This window comes from Eriocheir sinensis, chromosome 63, assembly GCF_024679095.1.
Source record: "Eriocheir sinensis breed Jianghai 21 chromosome 63, ASM2467909v1, whole genome shotgun sequence".
NCBI lineage: Eukaryota > Metazoa > Arthropoda > Malacostraca > Decapoda > Varunidae > Eriocheir > Eriocheir sinensis.
Window position 1 is genome coordinate 7,648,612 of NC_066571.1, and position 22,272 is coordinate 7,670,883.

Consider the following 22,272-nt stretch of genomic DNA (forward strand, 5'->3'; position numbering starts at 1 on the left):
AATATTGTTTAGTTTAACTAGTTACGTTCCATCTCGACGCGTTACCACCACCACCACCACCACCACCACCATCACCACCACCACCACCACCACCACCACCACCACCACCAACACCACCATTACCACGTCTACTCTCTCGTCGTTATTACTATCATGGCTTGAAGCTAAAATCGTTACCTCACCTGAGAGAGAGAGAGAGAGAGAGAGAGAGAGCGTAATACTAATTTGTAGAGTCAACGGTCCGGCATTAAGAAACGGTTTGCTAATATTTAATCAAGTAAATTATTTTCTTATGTGAGTCGATGGCATAATTCTACTATCTCTCTCTCTCTCTCTCTCTCTCTCTCTCTCTCTCTCTCTCTCTCTCTCTCGAAGGTTCAATTTAAGGGGAAGTAGGAATCATATTGGTTTCTATTGTGAACTTGTCTGTCTCGCCTCCCCTCGTTTCCCCTCTTCTCCCTCCCCCCCTTTCTCCCCTCACCTCCCCTTTCCTTCCCTTCCTCGCCCCCGCTTCCATAATTTCTTCCTCCTTTCCCTCTCTCTCCCCTCCACCCACTCTCACGCTGTGCCCTCTCGCCTGCTCCTGTCTGTTGGTCTGTCTGTTTAACTCTCTCTCTCTCTCTCTCTCTCTCTCTCTCTCTCTCTCTCTCTCTCTCTCTCTCTCTCTTGTAAACACTTTTTTTCATCCTCTTTTTGCCTCCTTCAATATTTCTCTTTCTTGTGACTTTATTCCTCTCCTTCCTTTCCTTCCTTTTTTCCTTCTTCCTTTCCTTGGTCTTTCTTCTTTCTCCTCCTCATCTTCTCTTCTTCATCCTATCCTCCTTCCTTTTTTCCTTCCTCTCCTCTGTCTCTCCTTTCTCATCCTCCTCTTCTTTTTCCCTCCTTTCCTTCCTTTCTTCTTTCTTCCTTGCCTTGGGTTCTCTTCTTTCTCCTCCTCCTCTTCCTCTTCTCCTTCCTCCTATCCTCTTTCCTCTCCTTCTTCCCTTTCTTCCTTCCCTTCTCCCTCTCTCTCTCTCCTCCTCCTACTCCTCTTCCTCCCCAGAAGCTGAATGACAAATTTTTAATCTAAGTTTCGTAGTTAATATTTCGAGAGACAGATAGACAGACACACAAAAATAGAGACCAAAGTAAGGAGACTGTCATGGCGTTAGTAGCAGTAGTAGTAGTAGTAGTAGTAGTGGTAGTGAACGTAATATTAGCAGCAGAAGAATTATTACGAAGGGAGATGAATGTCAAAACGAAGTAAAGAAATTCGAAATGAGAGAAGAGAGAAGGGGAAAAAAATACAGAATTCCGATAAAAAAAAAAGAAACCAATAAGACCGTATAAGACAAACAAAGAAATAAACAAACGAAAACACACACACAAATAAAAAACAACAACAACAACCTCATCGAAAAACCAAACCAGAGCGAAATGAGAAGGAAACCCAATAACACACACACACACACACACACACACACACACACACACACACACACACACACACACACTGAAAAATAACCCCAAAAAGAAAACGGATATAAAAGTAGTTCAATGCATTCACCTTCCTCGTTCTTGCGTCCCCCCCCAAAAAAAAAATAAGAATGTGAAGAAAACGGGAAGACAACGATGCAAAGAAAACGTAACATGGCAATACAAAAAGGGCGAGATTAGTCCAGCGCTGCCCGAGTGTTTTCTGAAAGAAGGAAATAACGAAGTGTGGGATTAATTTGCACTGAGGAAAGAAGAAAAGAAAGAGGGAGAAGAACAAGGAAGACAAAGAAGGAAGACAAAGAGCTCTCAGGAAGAAGAAAAAAGGCCAGGATGAAATTTGTTAGCTGAGAGAGAGATTTGTCAGTTTCCTTGCTTTTCATCATTTCGTTCTCTCTTTCCCTCTCTCCTTCTTTATCTCCCTCTTTTTCCCTCCCTCCTTCCCTCTGTTCTTTCATAGCCTTCAAACTCTCCTGTTATACCTCCCTCCCTCCCTCAATACGCCTCTTCCATTACCCTCCTCCCGTATATCTGAACGAGGCTTCTGTTTAATATTCTACCTCATCAGGAACACAACCTAACATTACCTCACACACCACTATGATATTCCCTCCCCTGTTTCCTACACTTTTTCGGCGGTTCTCTTTTTTTTTCATTCCTCTCTCCCTTATTTTCTTTATTCATATATTTTACTCTTTTTTTCTCTCACGCTCCTCTCTTCTCTCCTCCTTTCTTGCATTCTTTTTTTTTTCCTCACTTCCTCCTCCTCCTCCTAATTTCCTTTCCTGTGTTCATTCTTTCTTATCTCCTTTTCTGTTTTTATTTTTCCTCTTATTCCTTCTTCACTTCCTGCCTTGTCTGTCTTTCCCTATCGTTATCTTAGTTCCCTTCTCTCCCTACCTTTCCTCCTTCTCTTCTCTCCCTTCCCTCCACTGTTATATACATGTTTTTCCTCTCCTCTACCTCCCCTCCCTCCCTCCCTACCTGTTTATCTACTCTCCCTCCGTTCCTCCTCCTCCTCTTCCTCCTCCTTCCCTCCACTTATCTCTGCTCTTTCCCGATATCCTCCTCCTCCTCCTCCTCCTCCTCCTCTTTTGCCTCCTCTCTTACTTACCTTCTGCCTCCTCCAATTGCTCCTCCTCCTCCTCCTCTTACTCTTTTTACTCCTTGCTCACTTCACCTATACTGGATGACTCTCTCTCTCTCTCTCTCTCTCTCTCTCTCTCTCTCTCTCTCTCTCTCTCTCTCTCTCTCTCTCTCTCTCTCTCTCTCTCTCTCTCTCTCTCTCTCTCTCTCTCTCTCTCTCTCTCTCTCTCTCTCTCTCTCTCTCTCTCTCTCTCTCTCTCTCTCTCTCTCTCTCTCTCTCTCATTTGTGTTCTCTCCATCTCTCCAGTTCTTCCTCCTTATCCTTCTCTTCCTCCTCCTCCTCCTCCTCCTCTCGTTTTTTCCTCCTCTTCACTAGATCATCTTTTCTTCCTCCATTTACTCTTCCTCTCAAACTCTACGTTAAGGACTGTATTGTCATTCTCTCTCTCTCTCTCTCTCTCTCTCTCTCTCTCTCTCTCTCTCTCTCTCTCTCTCTCTCTCTCTCTCATTATGTTTTTTCAGGGGTGTTTTCTCTTCTTTTTTTTTCTCCTGCGCCTCAGTTTGCTCTTTGCCCCTTCTTTTTCTTCCCTCCAATTCCTCCTCTTCCTCCTCTCCTCCCTCTCTACGCCTCTCCACCTCCTCTTCTTCCCGTCTCAGCAGGGAATGAAAACACTTAAACTATTTGTGTTGTCAATGTGTGTGTGTGTGTGTGTGTGTGTGTGTGTGTGTGTGTGTGTGTGTGTGTGTGTGTGTGTTTCTAGTCTGTGTGTACATGTGAATATTAACGAACATTTGTATGCACGTAGTTTCCAGAAGTTACTTGATATGTGTGTTCTGTATGTGTGTGTGTGTGTGTGTGTGTGTGTGTGTGTGTGTGTGTGTGTGTGTGTGTGTGTATCTGAATCATGAGGTTGTTTGTGTTAGCCGGCCTTGAAGCGGCTATTAAGAGGGGGACTAAGGAAGGGGGGCGGTGGTGGGGGGGTGGGAGGGGACGGCAATTTCCTCCTCTTCCTCTTCCTCTTCTTCCTCTTGTCTTCTTGTTCTCCTTATTCTAGTTCTTTTTTGTTCTTGTTCTTTTTGTTCTTGCTCTTGTTCTTCCTCTTTTTCTTCTTTTTATTAAGAGTAAATATAACCGACAGACAGAGAGACAAACAGAAAACACAGACAGACTAACGGGCAGAACAGTACAACCCGGAACTAATATACTTCTCATTTGTAACTCCACTTTTACCCTGCAACAGAAATAGCACAAAAAATTACTTCCTAGAAAATACAAATTCACCCTCATTATTCCTTCCGCTCATTCCTTCATCGCCAAAGAAAAAAGTGAGTCTCAAAACAAAGCATTAATCAGAGCGCTGTTGTGGCATTGGATATTTTTTTCTTGTATACACGCAGCGCTGTAAAAGTCGCGTTGGATAAGGGGTAGAGGAGGTGTTCTTACCCTTCCGTCTTTACTAGAATTCGTCTGTCCATCTTCTACTGTTTCCACGTTTTAGAATATATAGAAGTTTTGGAAAGAAAGGGCATAGGAGGTGTGTTAAAATCCTTCCATCCTTTCCCAACTACTTCGTCTGTCTTTCTTTTACCGTTTCCACGTTTTAGAATATATAGACGTTTTTGGAAAGAAAGGGCATAGGAGGTGTGTTATAAGCCTTTTCTCCTTTTCATGCTTCGTCTTCGTCTTTCTTTCACAGTTTTCACGTTTTAGAATTTATAAAAGTAGGGAGAGAAAGGGCATGGGAGGTGCTATAAGCCTTCTCTCTGTTCTTTCGTTACTTCGTCTCTTACTTTTTTTTCTCTTTCCGCCTTTTACAATCAACGTAAGTGAAAAGAAGTTCAGAGAAAGTGTTCCTATCCTTATGTTTTTGTTCTTCGCCTCTCACTCTTTTACTATGTCCATATTCCACAATCGAGGAAAGTGAATAGAGAAGGCGCAGAGGAGTTGTTCCAAGCCCACCGTCATTCCCCTGTTTCGTCATACAATCCTACGACCTCCACATTTTATAGTCAAGAGAAGCGAAGTGAAAAAGTGCAGAGGTGTTCCAAGCCCACCGTCATTCCCCTATTACGTCTTACACTCCTGATTTTCCACGTTTTACAGTCCAAGAAGCGAAGGGAAAAGGGCAGAGAATGTGTCACAAAGCCTCTGTCATTTCCCCATTTCGTCTTCCACTCCTACGACCTCCACGTTTTACAGTCAAGAGAAATGAAGGGAAAAGGGCAGAGAACGTGTCACAAGGCCTCTGTCATTTCCCCACTTCGTCTTTCACTCCTTCACGGTTTTCATGCTTCAGAGTCGAGAAAAGTAAAGGCAGGAAGGAACGAAGGGCTCAGGAGTTCAGGGTTCTGTCCTTCTCTGGCTCCGGTGAGTGTGGCATATGTGTTTGAGTGCCGAGGGACTTTAAGGGGGAAAGAACAGAGTAGGTCTTTCTAGGTCTGTCTGTTTCTGCCTCTACTTATACTCCTACTCTTTATTGATCTGTGTTTCAGTGTCGAGAGAAGGGAAGGAAGGAGCTGATGAGTCGTTCCCTGTCCACTGTCTTTCTTCTTCACTTTTTCTCCTATTTCCCTTTCATGATTTGTGTGTTTCCTGTCCTGTCTTTCTTCTACTTGTCCTCCTATTACCCTTTCATGATCTGTGTGTTTCAGTGTCCAGAAGGGAAGGAAGAAAGAACTGATGAGTCGTTCCCTGTTCTCTGTCTTTCTTCTTCCCTTCTCCTCCTATTACCCTTTCATGATCTGTGTGTCTCAGTGTCGAGAGAGGTAAAGGGAAAAAGGGCAGAGGACGTGTTCCGTGCCGTATGTCCTTCTAGCTTGACTCTTACGACTCTTTTACGATCAATGTTGTCCCAGTGTCGCGAGAAGGGAGGAGAGGAAGTCAAACAAAAGAATGACGGTAAGGGTGTTATAGGCAAACTGAGCAGCCGATAGTTTTCCCATAGAGTTCGTATTTGAATATCTGACCGTGTGTGTGTGTGTGTGTGTGTGTGTGTGTGTGTGTGTGTGTGTGTGTGTGTGTGTATGTGTTTCCGTTGTAGACAGGTCATAATAAGAAACGTCAGGTGTTTCTTGATGTGGATAAGGTACAGTATATGTTTTTTTTTCTATTCTTAGGTGTGTGTGTGTGTGTGTGTGTGTGTGTGTGTGTGTGTGTGTGTGTGTGTGTGTGTTAATGTAAAAGTGGAATTCTAGCAGCAATAAAAGGTAAAGGAAGTGCGCCTGGAACCATCGACGAGGCCATAAAAAAAACCGCATGAATAAATCTACGGTATTCACGACCCGCATTTAACTAGTCACGTCCCTTCCTTACTATCTCATTCCTTTGTCTTCTCCTCTCCTTTGCCTGACAAGAACAGAATATATCCTTGAAAGTGTCTTGTTAATTGCTGCTGTGTTCTTATATCTCCCTCATAATTGCGTCTTGTCATGTTATTTCCTGGTTACGTTCATGACTTTCCTTGCCGAAGAACTTGATTATTTCCCTGAATCAGATCATATATATTTGTTGGTGCTGTTGTGCTCCTGTTCCCTCCTTATAACTGTGAGTCTTTGTGTCTTTCTCTTTTCGCGTACGGTCCCCCAAAACTCTGATGGACTTCCCAGACAAATTCGTTTCTTAAAGTCTCGGAAACTTCGCTATCTGCTTGCAACATTTCAATTAGTGTTCCCTCTTTTTTTTCGTCGTCTTCGTCCTCCTCTTCCTCTTCCCTTATTTATTTTCTTCTGCTTAAGTATAAGTGTTCTCTCTTCCGCACTTCTGTTTATTTTCCTCTTCCTTATTTTTCTTTACCAAGGTTTGCTATCATTTTTCTTACTCCTCAGCCATCTATCATTCATGCTTACTCTCCTGAACCCTGACCTTTTCTTCCTTTTATATTTCCTCTGGTTCTTTCTAGCCTACATACCTTCCATAATCTTCTCCTTTCCTTCCCCATATTTCTCTTACTCATCCTAATCTTTCTTTCCGATTGATCGTTCATATCCTACAACTGTTCCACAATATAATTCTTCTCTTCCCAATTTTCATCTTTACACCTCTCTGTACTGTCTCTCTTACTCTCTTCTCCTCTTCTATCCCTTTTCTTCGCTAATTTTACCACCCTTCTCCTCCTTCTCTTCCCCTAACTTCTCCATATCCTCTGCCTCCCTCTGCTCCGTCGCCACCTCCTCGAATTTCAACTCCAAACTCTCTTCATTCAAATCTAAACTTGCGACCACTTCTCCGCTTCCTCCTCAGCAGATAAACAAAGTATACCTGTTTTTATCCCCGTCAGTGTGTGTGTTAGATGGAAGCGCCTCACCTTTCTCAGCAAACTCCAGGTGAACTCCCTAAGCTTAATTGCACCTGGGCAGGACCAGCTCAGGTGTGTACGTGTGTGTGTGTGTGTGTGTGTGTGTGTGTGTGTGTGTGTGTGTGTGTGTGTGTGTGTACTTAACTGAATCGGAAACTTTATCTGCAAAACTATTCTCAGCGTTTTAAACTTCGTCTACGTTGTTTCGGTTTAAAAAGAAAGAAGGAAAAAAGTTGTTAGAGAAAAAAAAAGGGAGTGAATCCTATGAATTTATTTGGACAGAGACACAAATGCGATCAATGCTAGATTTTATTGTCTTTCTTTTTTTTTTTAGTCGATAGGTCACGCGTCCTATATATTAATTTCCTTTTATTTCTTTCCATCCTGTCTCTCTGATATTACAATGCATCCGTGTTTCGAAGCCACTCAATAACCTCATCAAACACTGACATGATGGAAACACACACACACACACACACACACACACACACACACACACACACACACACACCAACACACACTAACACACCTATCCCAAGAGTACATGCATACTGATGTGAAAACCTGTTGTCATCATTCTGTCACGTTGGTGCGAATCGTTGTTTTTGAGTATTAGTTTGATGATGGATTTTGCGTTATCTGCGATGTCCAAAGAATACAAGTAATTATTTCATCATTTTATGCAGATTTATGTATGATCAACCCTTCAGAGAGTGACAGACAAATAAATAGACCTGGAAAACACACACACACACACACACACACACACACACACACACACACACAAACCTTCGGAAGACCCAAGGGGGATTAGGTGCAACAGTACAGGTAGAGAGAGGAACAGGAAGCTTACGAAGGAGGGAAGGAAGGAGAGAGGAAAAGAGGGAAGGAAAGTGGGAGGCGGGCAGGAGAGCGTTAAAAGCCTCGGCCGGCCCCAGGTGTACAGTGGAGTCGGATATTGTTTCCTTCACCGTGGAATTGCTCAAGTAAATCCCTTAAGCCAGTGTAACCGATCGAGTATAGAGAGGATCCTCAAGAGATGTTTTGATTTCGTATTAGAATTGGAAGAGCGGGAGAGCAAAGGGAAGGAACAAAGAGGTGGAAGAGGAGAGAGGAAGAAAAATATGGGAATGAGAAGGATTAGATGGTGGAGGAGTTGTAGGATATGAAAGAAGGGTCAGAGGGCTGCAAATAAGTGGGATAAGGGATAAGGATTAGTAAAAGAATATAATAATAATAATAATAATAATAATAATAATAATAATAATAATAATAATAATAATAATAATAATAAGATAATAATACGGAAGAAAAGAGTGTGGAAAAGTGTTATCTCTACTACTACTACTACTACTACTACTACTACTACTATTACTACTACTACTACCTATTCTTCCATAATGTAGAACGGCACGCCACTGACCTTTAAAGAGAGAGAGAGAGAGAGAGAATTAGGTGTTTTGTGTGGCTCCTAATCCTACTGACGGGAGTGTGATTGTCGGAATTACGAGAGGATTACGAGGCAGCCGCTGAGAGAGAGAGAGGGAAATTTCATACACTTCCTCTTTCCTTCTAGCCACATCTCTCTCCTCATTTCTCTCTCTGTTGTTTTAAAGCTCATAATCTCAGCAGGTGTGGTGCATACAGGTGTGGCAGGTGTGTGTGTAATTAACTGGCCCTGAAGTACCTGCCTGCCCCGCTGCTTCATATATCTCTGTTGTTTTTTCTTTTCCTCCTTGTTTTCCCTAGTCTAATATTTCTCCCTGTCATTTCTTCCCTTCTCTTCATTTCCGTTGTAGTTTTCCTGTTTCCTCCTTATTATGGTTTTAGTTCTGTCTTTCTCTTTTCCCTCCTTTTATTTCCTTTTTAGTCATATTTTTCCTTCTATGCGTCTCTTTCTTCATTTTTTCTCATTTTCCTTCCTTTCCCTATTTTCTCTTTTTCTTCTGTTTCTCCTTTCTCCCTTTCGTTCCTTACTCTCTTTTTCCCTTCGTGCATTACTTCCCGTTATTACGTTCTCTTCCTGTGTCCCAGTTCTTTATTTTCTCTCATTTTCTTTTTCCATTTTACTTCTATTGCCTCACTTTTCTCTCTCTTCGCTTTTTCTGTGGCTTTAACCCTCCTTTCGTTTTCTCTTAATTTCTTTTCTCCTCTATCATTCCTCTCTCAAATCGTTCCTCTACTCCTCTTTGCCTCTCACCTTCCTTTCCTTTCCTCTTTCTCTCTCTCATCTAACTTCTTACTCCTCCTCTTCTCTCTCTTCTTATATTCCTTCCTTTTCCCTTCCTTCCTTCCTCTCCTTGCTCTTTCATCCTTCACTATCCTCTTCTTTCTTTCTGGGTTTCGTTTTCTTTTCTCTCCCTTTCTCTTCTTCCTTTTTATCATTTCTCTAACCCCCATTCTGTACTTTTTTTCTTTCTCATCTTTCTTTCTTTATCCTTCCCTTTCTCTCCTTACGTTTTCATCCTTTACTATCCTCTACTTTCTTTCTGGCTTTCGTTTCCTCTTCTCCCCCTTTCTCTCCTCCTTATTTTTTATCATTCCTCTAACTCCATCTGCTATTCTGTCTTTGCTTCCCACCTTCTATTCCTTCTCTCTCTCTCTCTCCCTACCTTTACTTATTTTTCATTAATTCAAATCCCTCCTCTTTCCTATCTTCTCACCTTTACTTTCGGTTTCCTCTCTTCCTCTTCTTACTTTTTACCCCTATTTTAACGACACCCTTTACTCTTTCTTTGCTTCTTCCTCTCTCTTCTCTCCCTTCCTCTCTTTCCTACTTTTCATCCCTCCATTAAGTCCTTCCTCTTTTCTTTATTTTCATTCCCACCTTCCTATCTTCTTTTCTCCCTTCCTCTCCTTTCTTACTCTTCAACCCTTCCTTAAATTACTCTTCCTTTCATTCTTTGCTTTTCTCCTCTCTCTTCTCCTGTCCCCATCTCCTCTGTTTACCGCGGGAAACTAAAATATACATCAGTTTTTTTAATAATCTCCTGTTTTGATGTTTTCGCAGTAAATCGAAGCACACACACACACACACACACACACACACACACACACACACACAGGAAAGCAGTTAATTTTGGAGCGAATAATAATGTGTTACTCTTTTTTTTTTTTTCGGAGTAATGGTAAGAATAAAAAAAAAAAGTTGAGGGGGAATGAAAACACGCTCGGTGACTTTGATGGCACTTGACTGAGGGGGGAAGGGGAGGGGGGGCTTGTTTATTTATTTATTTATTTATTTTTTGTATTTGCTTTTTATTGCACATTTAGAGTCGGGATATATTTTTGCCTTCCGGGAGATTAGTATTGAAGCCCGCGAGCACACACACACACACACACACACACACCGTATAACTCTCTCACCCCATCTCTCTCTCTCTCTCTCTCTCTCTCTCTCTCTCTCACTATGAAATGAGCGTCTTGTGGCTTCATCCTGTCAAAATCTCGGTTCAGGAGTCATTGATAGGCCCACAAAGGCTTAATTAGGTGTGCTTCCCTTCAGTGGCTTGGCTCTAGTGAAGATCTGCAAGGATAACATATTCTCTCTCTCTCTCTCTCTCTCTCTCTCTCTCTCTCTCTCTCTCTCTCTCTCTCTCTCTCTCTCGCTCTCGCTCTCGGACAATGTAAATTTCATGTTTTATTCTCAACCGTGCAAAGTTCCGCGTCATCCGCCTTGTTGACCCTCTTCTTCAGCGTGATTGTCCGCCCTGTCACCGGTCTCGCTCGGGATTGGTCCGTGACACCCGCTAATCAACGCCCGGCTTTTTACCTGCCTCTGTGTGTGTGTGTGTGTGTGTGTGTGTGTGTGTGTGTGTGTGTGTGTGTGTGTGTGTGTGTGTTGTTTTTTCCTGAATTCTTCCATGAGGCAGCACAAAGGACTTAATTACTGGCTCATGCCATCATCTCTTTTGTCACCTGTGTGCGTAATTACCTGACTCATGCACACACACACACACACACACACACACACACACACACACACACACACACACACATATTCACAGTCTATCACAGAAAGACCTCTTATTCAGTCACCCCTTCAAGCGTCTCTCCACACAACGCTTTCGTAACCTCAATAAAGTAACACCTGACACTTATGCATGGGGGTACCTTGACCTTATAATAATCCCTTCCTCACTGGGTCATGATTTGTGTGCGTGTGAGGCAGTGAGGCATTGAAGGTAACAGGGATGGTTCTGGTTCTGACTATAATATTCCCTCCTACACTGGGTCATGATCTGTGTGCGTGTGAGGCAGTGAGGCATTGAAGGTAACAGGGATGGTTCTGGTTCTGGCAATACTTGAAAATCTTAAGTTAGGGATTGTATGTTGGGGACACCTCGTAGTTCTTTCTATCTCAATGCTCGTGTAAGATAGTAAGGTCTTGGTGGTCATTGGCAGTGCTTAAAAATGTTATGGAGTTAAAAATTTTGTTGCTTTTTATATTTATTCATCCCATTGCAAGTCTCGTGTGCAAGTGTAAGGTAGCAACGTTTTAATGGTTATATGAATGCTTACCGTAGCGCGGGGGATAGTTTTGTGCCATTGATTGTATTGATTTCGCCGCATGCTGGTCCCGGCCTTGCTAGACTCAAATCGTAAAGGTAAAAGATGACGTGATGACCCGCATGCAGGTGGATGTTGCAGTGTTCGTCAGAGTACTTGTGATCTATTGTGGACTCAGATCGTAAAGGTAAGACCACGAAAGGAGCCACGTAGAGGTAGATATTGTAGTGATTCTTTTATGGGCCGTTCTTCTGCCAGACTCGAATGTTGAAGGTGACTGGCGAAATCGCATGTAGGTGATGGAGTGTTCGTGAGAGTACTTGTGATTATATTGTGGCTCGTGGAACTGCTGAACTCTGATAGTTAAGCAAAGGTGGTGGGAGAAATCGCATCCAGGTAGATAGGGTGCGGTGTTCATGCCTATACTTTTAATTTATTGTGATCCTGTGCAGGTGAATATATTGAAGCCTTCGTGATTGTACGTTTACTTTCTTGTGACTCGTGGACGCAAATAGTAAAGTAAAGGTGACTAGACATCGTGCAGGTGACACTGATCCACGCCGCGAGGACTGGTCAAGCAGACGCGGGACTTTTATGCAGGTGTTCCAGGTGCGCTCGGCAGGTGGGTTGACCGCGGCACCGTCACCCTCCTGTACCCCCTCTCGGTGGCTTTACTGCTGGGACTGAGCCGTGTATTGAAGATTGTGTGTAGTGTCAGGATTCGAATACCGTCTCATTAGTACCTGAGATGAATGTCACAACCGATGAGCCACGCGTTTGCAAGTCATTACCGAACTGTTCTTTTTTTTATCTCCGCCGCCTGACTTCTGAAAATTATTAATGAGTGCAAGATCGCCAGCTGTCCTCACGTATCTTGCAGTAAGGTAGATTAGTTTTACATTTGCACCTCTTCCCTATTTCTACCAATATAAAGTACTCCCTTACTACCGGTCAACCTCTCTCTCTGTCCCCGCGTGATGCAGGACGCTTCAAGGCCCAGGGAGAAAGAACAGACAGGGCCGCGCGTGCTGGTTTGCCAACGGGATATACGATAACATGGCTACTTCCTTTGGCAAACACGTGGAGTTACAGCAAATGCTCCCAACTTTACCTTACCTCTCTATCTCCTCGCCCTCAGTAGGTGTTCTTCCATTTATATATACATTTATTTACAGGTAGTATCCACAAAACATATTCCTAAAGCCTTTTTTTATAAGTCCTACGTAGCAGCAGGTAGCCTTTCCTTCAATCTTCACACCTCGCCTACCTGTATATATATTCTTTAAGGTAGCATCCACAAAACACATTTCTAACGCCTTCATACAAATCCTTTCCTTTCAACCTTCACTCCTACCCAATCTCTATATATTTATTTTTAAGGTAGTATTCACAAAACTTATCCCTAACGCCTTTCTGTAAATCCTTCCACACCAACAGGTACCTTCCTTTCAATCCCCACACCTGACCAGTAAATAGTCTACCTGTGCCGTCCTACCCAATCTCTATATATTTATTTTTAAGGTAGTATTCACAAAACTTATCACTAACGCCTTTTTATAAGTCTTTCCACACCAACAGGTCCCTCCTTTCAACCCCCACACCTGACCAGCAAATAGCCTACCTGTGCCGCCCGCCCATCAGCGTCGGGATCTCCCTCACCCGCGGCGCCTCACCTGACATAAGCACGTCACCGGCACGGCCTTATCTCGGCCCTCCCCCGCCGGCTCCTCCACTCAGCCCCTGCGTCCTTATCCCCCTTGGGAACCCCGGGCCGCTGCAGGAGGCTTTTTCCAGTATTCCCGCCACAGTGAGTTGTATAAATGTTGACAGACTCGGTGCCTGTCCTGCCGTGGCGTCTCTGCATGGACTTACTCGTTGTATTTGTCAGTCGACGGCTCGGTGCTAAATTTAGTCTCGATGTCGTTCTTCAGCCTCAATGTGTCTCGCTCGCCGCTGTCTAAGTCTTGGCGTGACTCACCGGCAAACTGATCTTCAAATGAATGTCCCACCACCCTGTCCTTCTATTACCTGACGGGACTCATTCGTGACTTTACCTGACCTTGATTCAACCTTCAGGAGTCCCGCGGTGTCGTTCTTCTGCCTCAACGTGACCCGTGTCGCTGTTTAAATCTCTGCGTGACTCTCCGGCCAACTGATCTTCAAATGAATGTCCAAAAACACGACTCTGTTCTCTTATGATCTGCCGTGACCCATTCTTGACGATACCTGAGCTAGATTGGACGTTCAGGAGTCTCGTGGTGTCGTTAATCTGCCTCAACTTGCCCCTCGCCCCTCTGCGTGACTCGCCGGCAAACTGATCTTCAAATGAATGTCCTAAAACACCACCCTGCCCTCCTGTAGCCTGACATGACCCATTCGTGACGTTACCTGACATTGATTCAACCTTGAGGAGTCCCGCCGCTAGAGTGACTGAAGTTGACGCAAAGTGACGCAACGGTCGGCGAAGTGCGGCCAAGAGAGGGAGTGAGTTTGGAGGGACTCACCTTGATGGCTCCGGCGTGGGCCATGACGCAGAGGGTGAGGAGGAGGGCTGTGCAGATCACCTCGCGGGTCATGATGGCGGCGGCGGTGGCGGTGGCGGGGCTGTGGCGGTGGTGGTGCTTGTGGTTGAGGAGGTCCGCGTGTGAGGACTGCTCCGGGAGTAATACGGTCTTTCAACGCCTCGCCCTGCCTTATATACCCGCAGCTTACCCTGGCTCCGCCCACCTCCCCGCCACGCCCCGCCCCTCCCCGCCGAGGAGTGGGCGGGGTGGGTCAACAGGTGGGCGGGGCGTCACCCACGAAGCCGCGGTGTTGGTTTTGAAACTCACGCCTGTTATTATATGTCCGCCCGTGACCCACTTCCACGCGCCCACCGCACCCACGCCCACCGCCCATCCCACGCCCATACCACTGACACAATAACCACTACCCCACACCCATACCCAGCCCCAAACCCACGCCCACCCACACGCCCACGATGACCCCTCCCCCCCCTACCCAAGAAAAACACACATCAGTCATCTATTTCCACACGCACTTCCCGCACCCACGCACAAACCACTCCCACACGCCCACGCACGCCCAACACACTTCCCCACCCACACCCACGCACTCCCAAACCACACCCACAGGCGCCCATCCCTCCCACACACCCACTTCTGCACACCCACTTCTTTCACATTTACTAGGCTTCTCTTCCACTACCACCATCACCATCATCACCATCATCTTCACCATCATCATCATCACCATCACCATCATCACCATCATCACCTTCAGCCAGTACTGTTTCACTGCAGGACAAATACCTTTCCCAGCGTTTTCCACCCCACTGTGTCTTGTTAGTGGAGTCCATCCCGTCCCGGACAATGCTCGAATTTCATCTCTACATGATTCTCGGTGTGCCCTGACTTCTACAATTCTTGGGTAGTCGCACTGTTCCTTCCGCCGTCCATCTGTTATCTGTTCTACGCATGATATGACCGACTTGCCGACGTCCTTTGGTTATTCTTAATCGGTGTTAGATTAGCGTTGGCCTTTGTCCATTCCCAGATGCTTGCTTGGTGCCCGCTTCCTGTTGCTCGCTTCCTGTCTCTCTCTATATTGTACACAGCATAATCTAAAATATTCTTAAATTTTTGAAATCAAGAAAACGTAAGAAGGAATTATTTAACGTGAGAGAGAGATACAGATGGCGCCACTATAAACATTTGCCTGCGCCATGACGGGCTGGGGCTGACTATCATCCGAGCCCCTCATGAAAAGCCTACCGGAGCTATAGGCGTACACATAAAAGAGAGAGAGAGAGAGAGAGAATTTCCTTTCTACTCATTTGTTTGTACTTCTTAGCTTTCTCTTTAAATCTCTTGCGAGGGATCAAGTTTCTGAACCGTGTGTAAGGCCAAACAAGACACAGTGACTGCACTCGTCTCTCTTCAAGGGGGGTGACAGGCCTTTGTTTATGATATTAAGGGTCGTATCGTAAGACATTTCGCCCCCTAAGAACACACATTTGACAAGGCTTTCGTGGGAATTGTGGGCATTTCCAGGGGTAGTTTTATGACCCTGGTGGTATTGTGACCCTTCTTCTGTACCGTGAACCTTAAGAAGCACCATTTAGAACCCGATTGATCCCCTCTTTGACCTTTAGAAATAGCTGATGTGAGAAGCGAAATTGTCTTATGATACCGACCTAAGTTTACCGTCAATTCTCCGCTAACCTTATCTCTTTATATAAGCTCTCCACGCTCGCTCACACGTCCATTTCCACATTCATCTCACTCTCACGATCCCGACCTCTCTCTCTGACGCCACCAGCTGATCTCTCCCACACTCACTCACTCATCGCTCACGTTCACACTTTCTTTGTATACCCATTGTACCACTGTTATCTATGTATATTTCTCTCTCTCTCTCTCTCTCTCTCTCTCTCTCTCTCTCTCTCTCTCTCTCTCTCTCTCTCTCTCTCTCTCTCTCTCTCTCTCAGTTATCCACTTTATCCACTTCATCCACGGTACAAAACATAGCTTAACGTGACATCCACCCATATCTTCACCCACTTCCTCATCCACTATCCCCTCCCCTCCCACACACATCATTAGTACAACATCTCCCTTTCCTTCCCACGGCGTACCATTTCATCCACCTCAGAAACGCACGCGCTGAGAAGAAAATACTAGGGACAGGATGAGAAGATTGGCGTTCGGGGACAGGGCAGTGACGAGCCTGTCCGCTGAAGGGAGTACCCAAGTTATCAAGTGTCCTGTTAGGAGACCAACACGCGTGCCCCCTTTTCTGTCCTGTGTTGCGAAGAGGCAGAGACAGACAGACAGACAGACGGATAGACAGACGGACTAAGAAAGAAAGAAAGAAAGAAAGAAAAAAAGAAAGAAAGAAAGAATAAACGGATGTGAACAGATGTGACCGTGGGAAATTGTAATACACGCGAGAGAAAAAAAAAACCTGAGATAAACAAGTAAGAAGGGAGTGCCTGAGAGAGAGAGAGAGAGAGAGAGAGAGAGCATCGTGTAGCGTCCCTAAATATTGATAAATACCTCTCCTTCTCTTCATATTTTGTTACTTCCTCCCATAACCTGTACTTTTAATACCCTCTCCCTCCCCCGCCGTGAGCCCCGAGTCTATGGAGCCAAGCAATTACCCGTTCTCTTTCTTTCTTGGAAGCGCCTTGTGTAACCTGTTAATTAGTGTTTCAGGGGACACTACCTTATTCATGACCCGCTAACGTTCAACATTTGCCGAGCACTTAGTCCGGTGTTATCTGGGTGACGTCAGCTGATCATTAATGCATTTTTCTTTGTTTTTTTGTGTTGTCTTAAATATCAGGTGAAAAGGTGAGGCGTACAAGGGGTGTCTCCTCGCGAAATTGACCTCCCGATTTTGACCTTTTTTGGCAACTCCTCTATACTTTTTTTTTTTTTTTTTTTGAGAAATGATTGTTGGTCTTTTTTTTGTCTTATTTTTTTCCCCCTTGTTGTTTCTCTCCATTGTTTGTTTGCTGTTTGTCTCTCCTCTATTGTTGTTTGTTTGTTGTTTGCCTCCTCTGTTTGTCTCCATTATTTGTTTGTTTGTTATTTATCTCCATTATTTGTCTGTATTGTTGTTTGCTTGTTGTCTGTCTCCCCATCATTGGCTGTTTGCTTTCTTTTCTAATCTCACTCCTGTCGCCTCTCCTCCACTAAAGCGGATGTGTCCATCAGTTCAACAGGAAGCATGACTCGACACTTTCCGTTACGGCTTAATTTTTTTATCATTATCCTTCCTATGGCAACAGATTTATATACCTTTTATCTTCGCCCTATTGAGATTTACCCCTATTACAAGCTCTTCCTTCCTATTATAACGAATTCGTAACTATATTTTTTCTTTTATCTTCTTCTATTTATCCTTGTTGAGATACGCCCATGTTACAAGCTTTCCTTTCTTATTATAACGAATTCGTAACTATATTTTTTCTTCTGTCTTGTATTTATCCTTGTTGAGATATGCCCATGTTACAAGCTCTCCCTTCCCATTATAACGAATTCGTAACTATATTTTTTCTTCTATCTTGTATTTATCCTTGTTGAGATATGCCCATGTTACAAGCTCTCCCTTCCTATTATAACGAATTCGTAACTATATTTCTTCTTCTAGCTTGTATTTATCCTTGTTGAGATGTATGCCCATGTTACAAGCTCTCTCTTCCTATTATAACGAATTCGTAATTATATTTCTTCTTCTGTCTTCTTCTATTTATCCTTGTTGAGATATGCCCATGTTACAAGCTCTCCCTTCCTATTATAACGAATTCGTAACTATATTTTTTCTTTTATCTTCTTCTATTTATCCTTGTTGAGATGTATGCCCATGTTACAAGCTCTCTCTTCCTATTATAACGAATTCATAATTATATTTCTTCTTCTATCTTCTTCTATTTATCCTTGTTGAGATATGCCCATGTTACAAGCTTTCCTTTCCTATTATAACGAATTGGTAACTATATTTCTTCATCTGTTCGTCCCTTTTGATATTTACGTCTATTTTATCAGCTTAGCCTTCGTATTATAGCTATTTTTTTAACGATACACTTCTTCTATTCATCCTTGTTGAGATTTACGCGCATGTTACAAACTTTCCCTTTCTATTATATCGGATATGTAATGGATATTTTTCCTTTCTTCATCCTTTTTCAGATTTGAGTCCATCTTACAAGCTCTCCCCTCCTTGGCCATTCCACTAAGATCACTTCCAACAACATCAGTCAGCCAGACCCGTTCCCTGCAAGCCTTCTCTTTTTTTTTTTCTTTTTTTTTTTAATACAGTACAGGAAGCAGCTTAAGGGCAGAAATAAATGAATAAAAAATGCTCGCTAATCACTGCTCCTATAACGAAAGTAGATATTCGTTGTACGGGTTAATAAGAGCTCCATCCAACGCTCCATCCAGTCTTCTCCGTTAGTAATTGAATAGCGCAAATAGGCCAAGGAAAAAATAGTAGGAAGTAGGAAAATAGGAAGTAAGAAGTAGGAAATAGGAAAATAAATAATAGGAACAAAAGTGTGTGTGTGTGTGGGGGGGTGTTGGTGTGGATGGGTGGGGGGGTGTTGGTGTGTGTGAGGGTGTTGGTAGGTGTTGCTGTGGGAGTGTGTGTGTGTGAGTGTGTGTGTGTGTGTGTGTGTGTGTGGGTGGGTGGGTGGGAGTGTATATATGCGTGCAAGTTTACAAAAGCGATCAACTGTTTGGAAGCCGCCGTTGCTTATTCGGCTTTGCAATAACTGACATTTCTTAGGAGGGGACGTCTGTATATTTCCCTCTTATCATTGTAATAGGACACGAGAGTCGCATATACACCCCTTTGTTTGTATTCCTTCCTTGCGCAACAGACTAATGGTGACTGTTCTTTTTACGGTTCATTCTGGGAGATCAATATTATTTTCTCTTATCGGTGGAATGAGAAGCAAGACTCGCATTTATCTATTCTTTTGTTATATATATTTCTTCCTTACCTAACAAACTAGTGAAGAATATTTTGTTTAATGCTTATAGTTTTTGAGATTATTTACCCTTATCGGTGGAATGAGAAGCAAGACTCGCCTTTATCTGTTCTTTTGTTATATATATTTCTTCCTTACGTAACAAACTAGTGAAGAATATTTTGTTTAGTGTTTATTGTTTTTGAGATCTTTATTTTTTCCCTCCTCTACACCATCTACTCCCTTTTCTTTTCTTTTTTCTTTCCTAATTTATCGTAGAAGCAACATTTTTATTTTATTTTATGTTCATAGTTTGGGATTTTCATTATTTGCCTCCTCGATTTAACAAGAAACAACATCCTCCGCGGCGCCTCCCTCCTCCCTTCCTCGCAATTTTCTTTTCTCATGTGTTGAAGAAGAGACGATTTTTTTTAATGGTCATAGTTTGAGAGCTTTATTTTTACCGTTATCAAACCAACAGGAAACAATATCCTCCTCCTCTCATCTTCTCAATATTCCTTTCTCTCGTGTCTGAAAAGTGACCAATAGTTTTCCTTAGTTGTGTTTAACCCCTTGGATGATGATTTCCTACAAGAAGACATTACCAAGCTACAGAAGTGGTACAAAAAGTGGCTGCTCCAATTTAGTGAAGAAAAATGTGAGGTCATGCATCTTGGGAGGGGAAATCCAGCATACCAATACCACATGGGAAACACTCCACTATCCACCCCAGAGGCACAGAAGGACCTGGGAGCATATGTTACCAGGCCACCAGTGAAGGCGAAATCCGTGCCAATCTTAGCGGACGGGTTAAACTTCGAGATCTATAATTCAACCTGATGGGGGGACGGAAAATATATCGTTTACGCTCCTTGCATATGATAGTTATTGTAGTTATTGTCCTTGTTTGGCATTTATATTCCTGGCAAAAGAAATGGGAAACTATCGAAGCTTGCCATGTAGAGGGCGCCACTGTTCTTGTCGGTCCTTCTGTCTAAAGTTAAGTCGCTTTATTAATCCGGACTTTACTTTTTATTTTTTTAGGACGGTATTCTCAAACGCTTCCGCCTCCACATCAACTATATACAGAGGCCAAAGAGGAGATTCATTGGGTTTTCATGGACGTTCTTTTCACGTTCATGGTACAGAAGGTTTATCAGACTACCACCAGTGTCAAAAAACTATCCCTGGAAATGCCCACAACTCGTCACACCCATAACAGCACACCTGCCCACCTGTCATATACAAAGGCCAAAGAGGAGATTCATTGGGTTTTCATGGACGTTCTTTTCACGTTCATGGTACAGAAGGTTTATCAGACTACCACCAGTGTCAGAAAACTATCCCTGGAAATCCTCTCAACTCGTCACACCCATAACAGCACACCTGCTCACCTGTCATATACAAAGGCCAAAGAGGAGATTCATTGGGTTTTCATGGACGTTCTTTTCACGTTCATGGTACAGAAGGTTTATCAGACTACCACCAGTGTCAGAAAACTATCCCTGGAAATCCTCTCAACTCGTCACACCCATAACAGCACACCTGCCCACCTGTCATATACAAAGGCCAAAGAGGAGATTCATTGGGTTTTCATGGACGTTCTTTTCACGTTCATGGTACAGAAGGTTTATCAGACTACCACCAGTGTCAAAAAACTATCCCTGGAAATGCCCACAACTCGTCCCACCCATAACAGCACACCTGCTTACCTGTCACCTGTGCATATATTAGTTCCTTTAATTAACCTGTCACCTGTACACATGAATTTCTTTTCTGTCATCTTCCTACCTGTTCCTTTACCCTTCACCTGTACACGCATTAGTACCTTTAATTAGCATGTCCACGTATTTGTTCCTTTACCCTGTCACCTGTATTAGTTCCTTCTACCTGTCACCTGTCAAATATGTGTGCTTGGGCGCCGAAACGTTGAGGAAAATGGCAAATGCGTAGTCTGTCGTGAGGAATAAAAATGCCCTTCAATATAGAGAATAAATATCTCATCATCTCCTTCAATAACCCTCTGCTGCTATTTTTGTCGCCTCTCTATTACAGCAACTTTTATTATGTTAAGTCCTTAGTCAGTTTAACGTAAATAATGATCAGAAAAAAAATAGAAAGTTGCCCTTCGCTATATATACCTGTAAACTTATATTCTCCCTTCTTGACCAATATTCTGCTCTTGCCTCACCTCCCTCATTCATAGCGTGTGCTGAAGCCGTCTCGAGTGTTCTGTTTACTCACCTTGATGAAAATAACCTTGCCTTCTCTCCTCGCCAATCAAATTAACGAGAAGAATCACCGAGTCTTACGTTTGGAAAATAATCAGATTTCTCTTTTTCGTGTTCCAGAGTGAGTGTTTCTGCTCGCTTCTGCTCCTGACGGTAAGTGAATCGATGAGTATATGGATAGAAAAGGTTAGTTGGTTAGCTGATTATTTACTTAAGTTGTTAATTAGAATAGCGATCCTGCGTACATGGTTTTTCTGGTTGCCGCTCCCTTCTGCTCCTGACGGTAAGTGGATCGATGAGTATATGGATAGAAAAGGTTAGTAGTTTAGTTGATTATTTACTTAAGTTGTTAATTAGAATAGCGATCCTGCGTACATGGTTTTTCTGGTTGCCTATCCCTTCTGCTCCTGACGGTAAGTGGATCGATCAGTATATGGATAGAAAAGGTTAGTAGTTTAGTTGATTACTTATTTACGTTTTTAATTAGAATAGCGATCCTGCGTACATGGTTGTTTCTGGTTGCCGCTCCCTTCTGCTCCTGACGGTAAGTGGATCGATGAGTATATGGATAGAAAAGGTTAGTTGTTTAGTTGATTACTTACGCACTTTATTAATTAGAATAGCGATCCTGCGTACATGGTTGTTTCTGTACGAGACATCCTGAGTGGAGGCGACTCATGGTTGGGCAAGTCGATTGATCCTGCCGGGAAGGACTTAAGATGGATAGGTCGGTTGCGTGGGAGTTTGCTCGAGGGGATCGTCGGAAGTATAGGCGACGGGTGAGTGAAGCAACTATCCCTCGGGCGCATGTTCTCCATTAGATATTCAATTCATTATGTAGTTCGTTATTGAAATAGATCCAGACAGGCAGACAGACAGACATAGATACATGGATAGACAAAGACAAACAGAAACAAACAGACAGACACAGGCTGAGATAGACAGACAAACATACAGAGAAACTGGCAAAAAGACTGGCAAACAGAGAGACAGAAACAGAAAGATGGCCAGACAGAGAAACCGGCAAAAAGACAGGCAAACAGACAGACAGAGAAACAGAAAGATGGCCAGACAGAGAAACCGGCAAAAAGACAGGCAAACAGACAGGCAAACAGACAGACAGAGAAACAGAAAGATGGCCAGACAGAGAAACCGGCAAAAAGACAGGCAAACAGACAGACCGAGAAACAGAAAGATGGCCAGA

The 22,272-nt window shown here is 43.5% G+C and overlaps 1 protein-coding gene and 1 long non-coding RNA gene across 2 annotated transcripts in view; one reads left to right on the top strand and one right to left on the bottom strand.

The window, feature by feature from the left end:
- The window catches only part of LOC126986949 (orcokinin peptides type A-like), a 31,419-nt gene extending 17,393 nt beyond the window's left edge, over window positions 1–14,026 (bottom strand). The window contains exon 1 of the mRNA XM_050843489.1: window positions 13,868–14,026. Within this exon, the coding sequence (XP_050699446.1) occupies window positions 13,868–13,939 (72 nt within the window). The 5' untranslated portion in view covers window positions 13,940–14,026. The remainder of the gene's footprint in view (window positions 1–13,867) is intronic.
- The window catches only part of LOC126986950 (uncharacterized), a 106,870-nt gene extending 85,649 nt beyond the window's left edge, over window positions 1–21,221 (top strand). The window contains exon 3 of the long non-coding RNA XR_007740075.1: window positions 21,189–21,221. This is a non-coding gene — a long non-coding RNA (uncharacterized LOC126986950). The remainder of the gene's footprint in view (window positions 1–21,188) is intronic.
- Window positions 21,222–22,272: the final 1,051 nt, after the last annotated feature.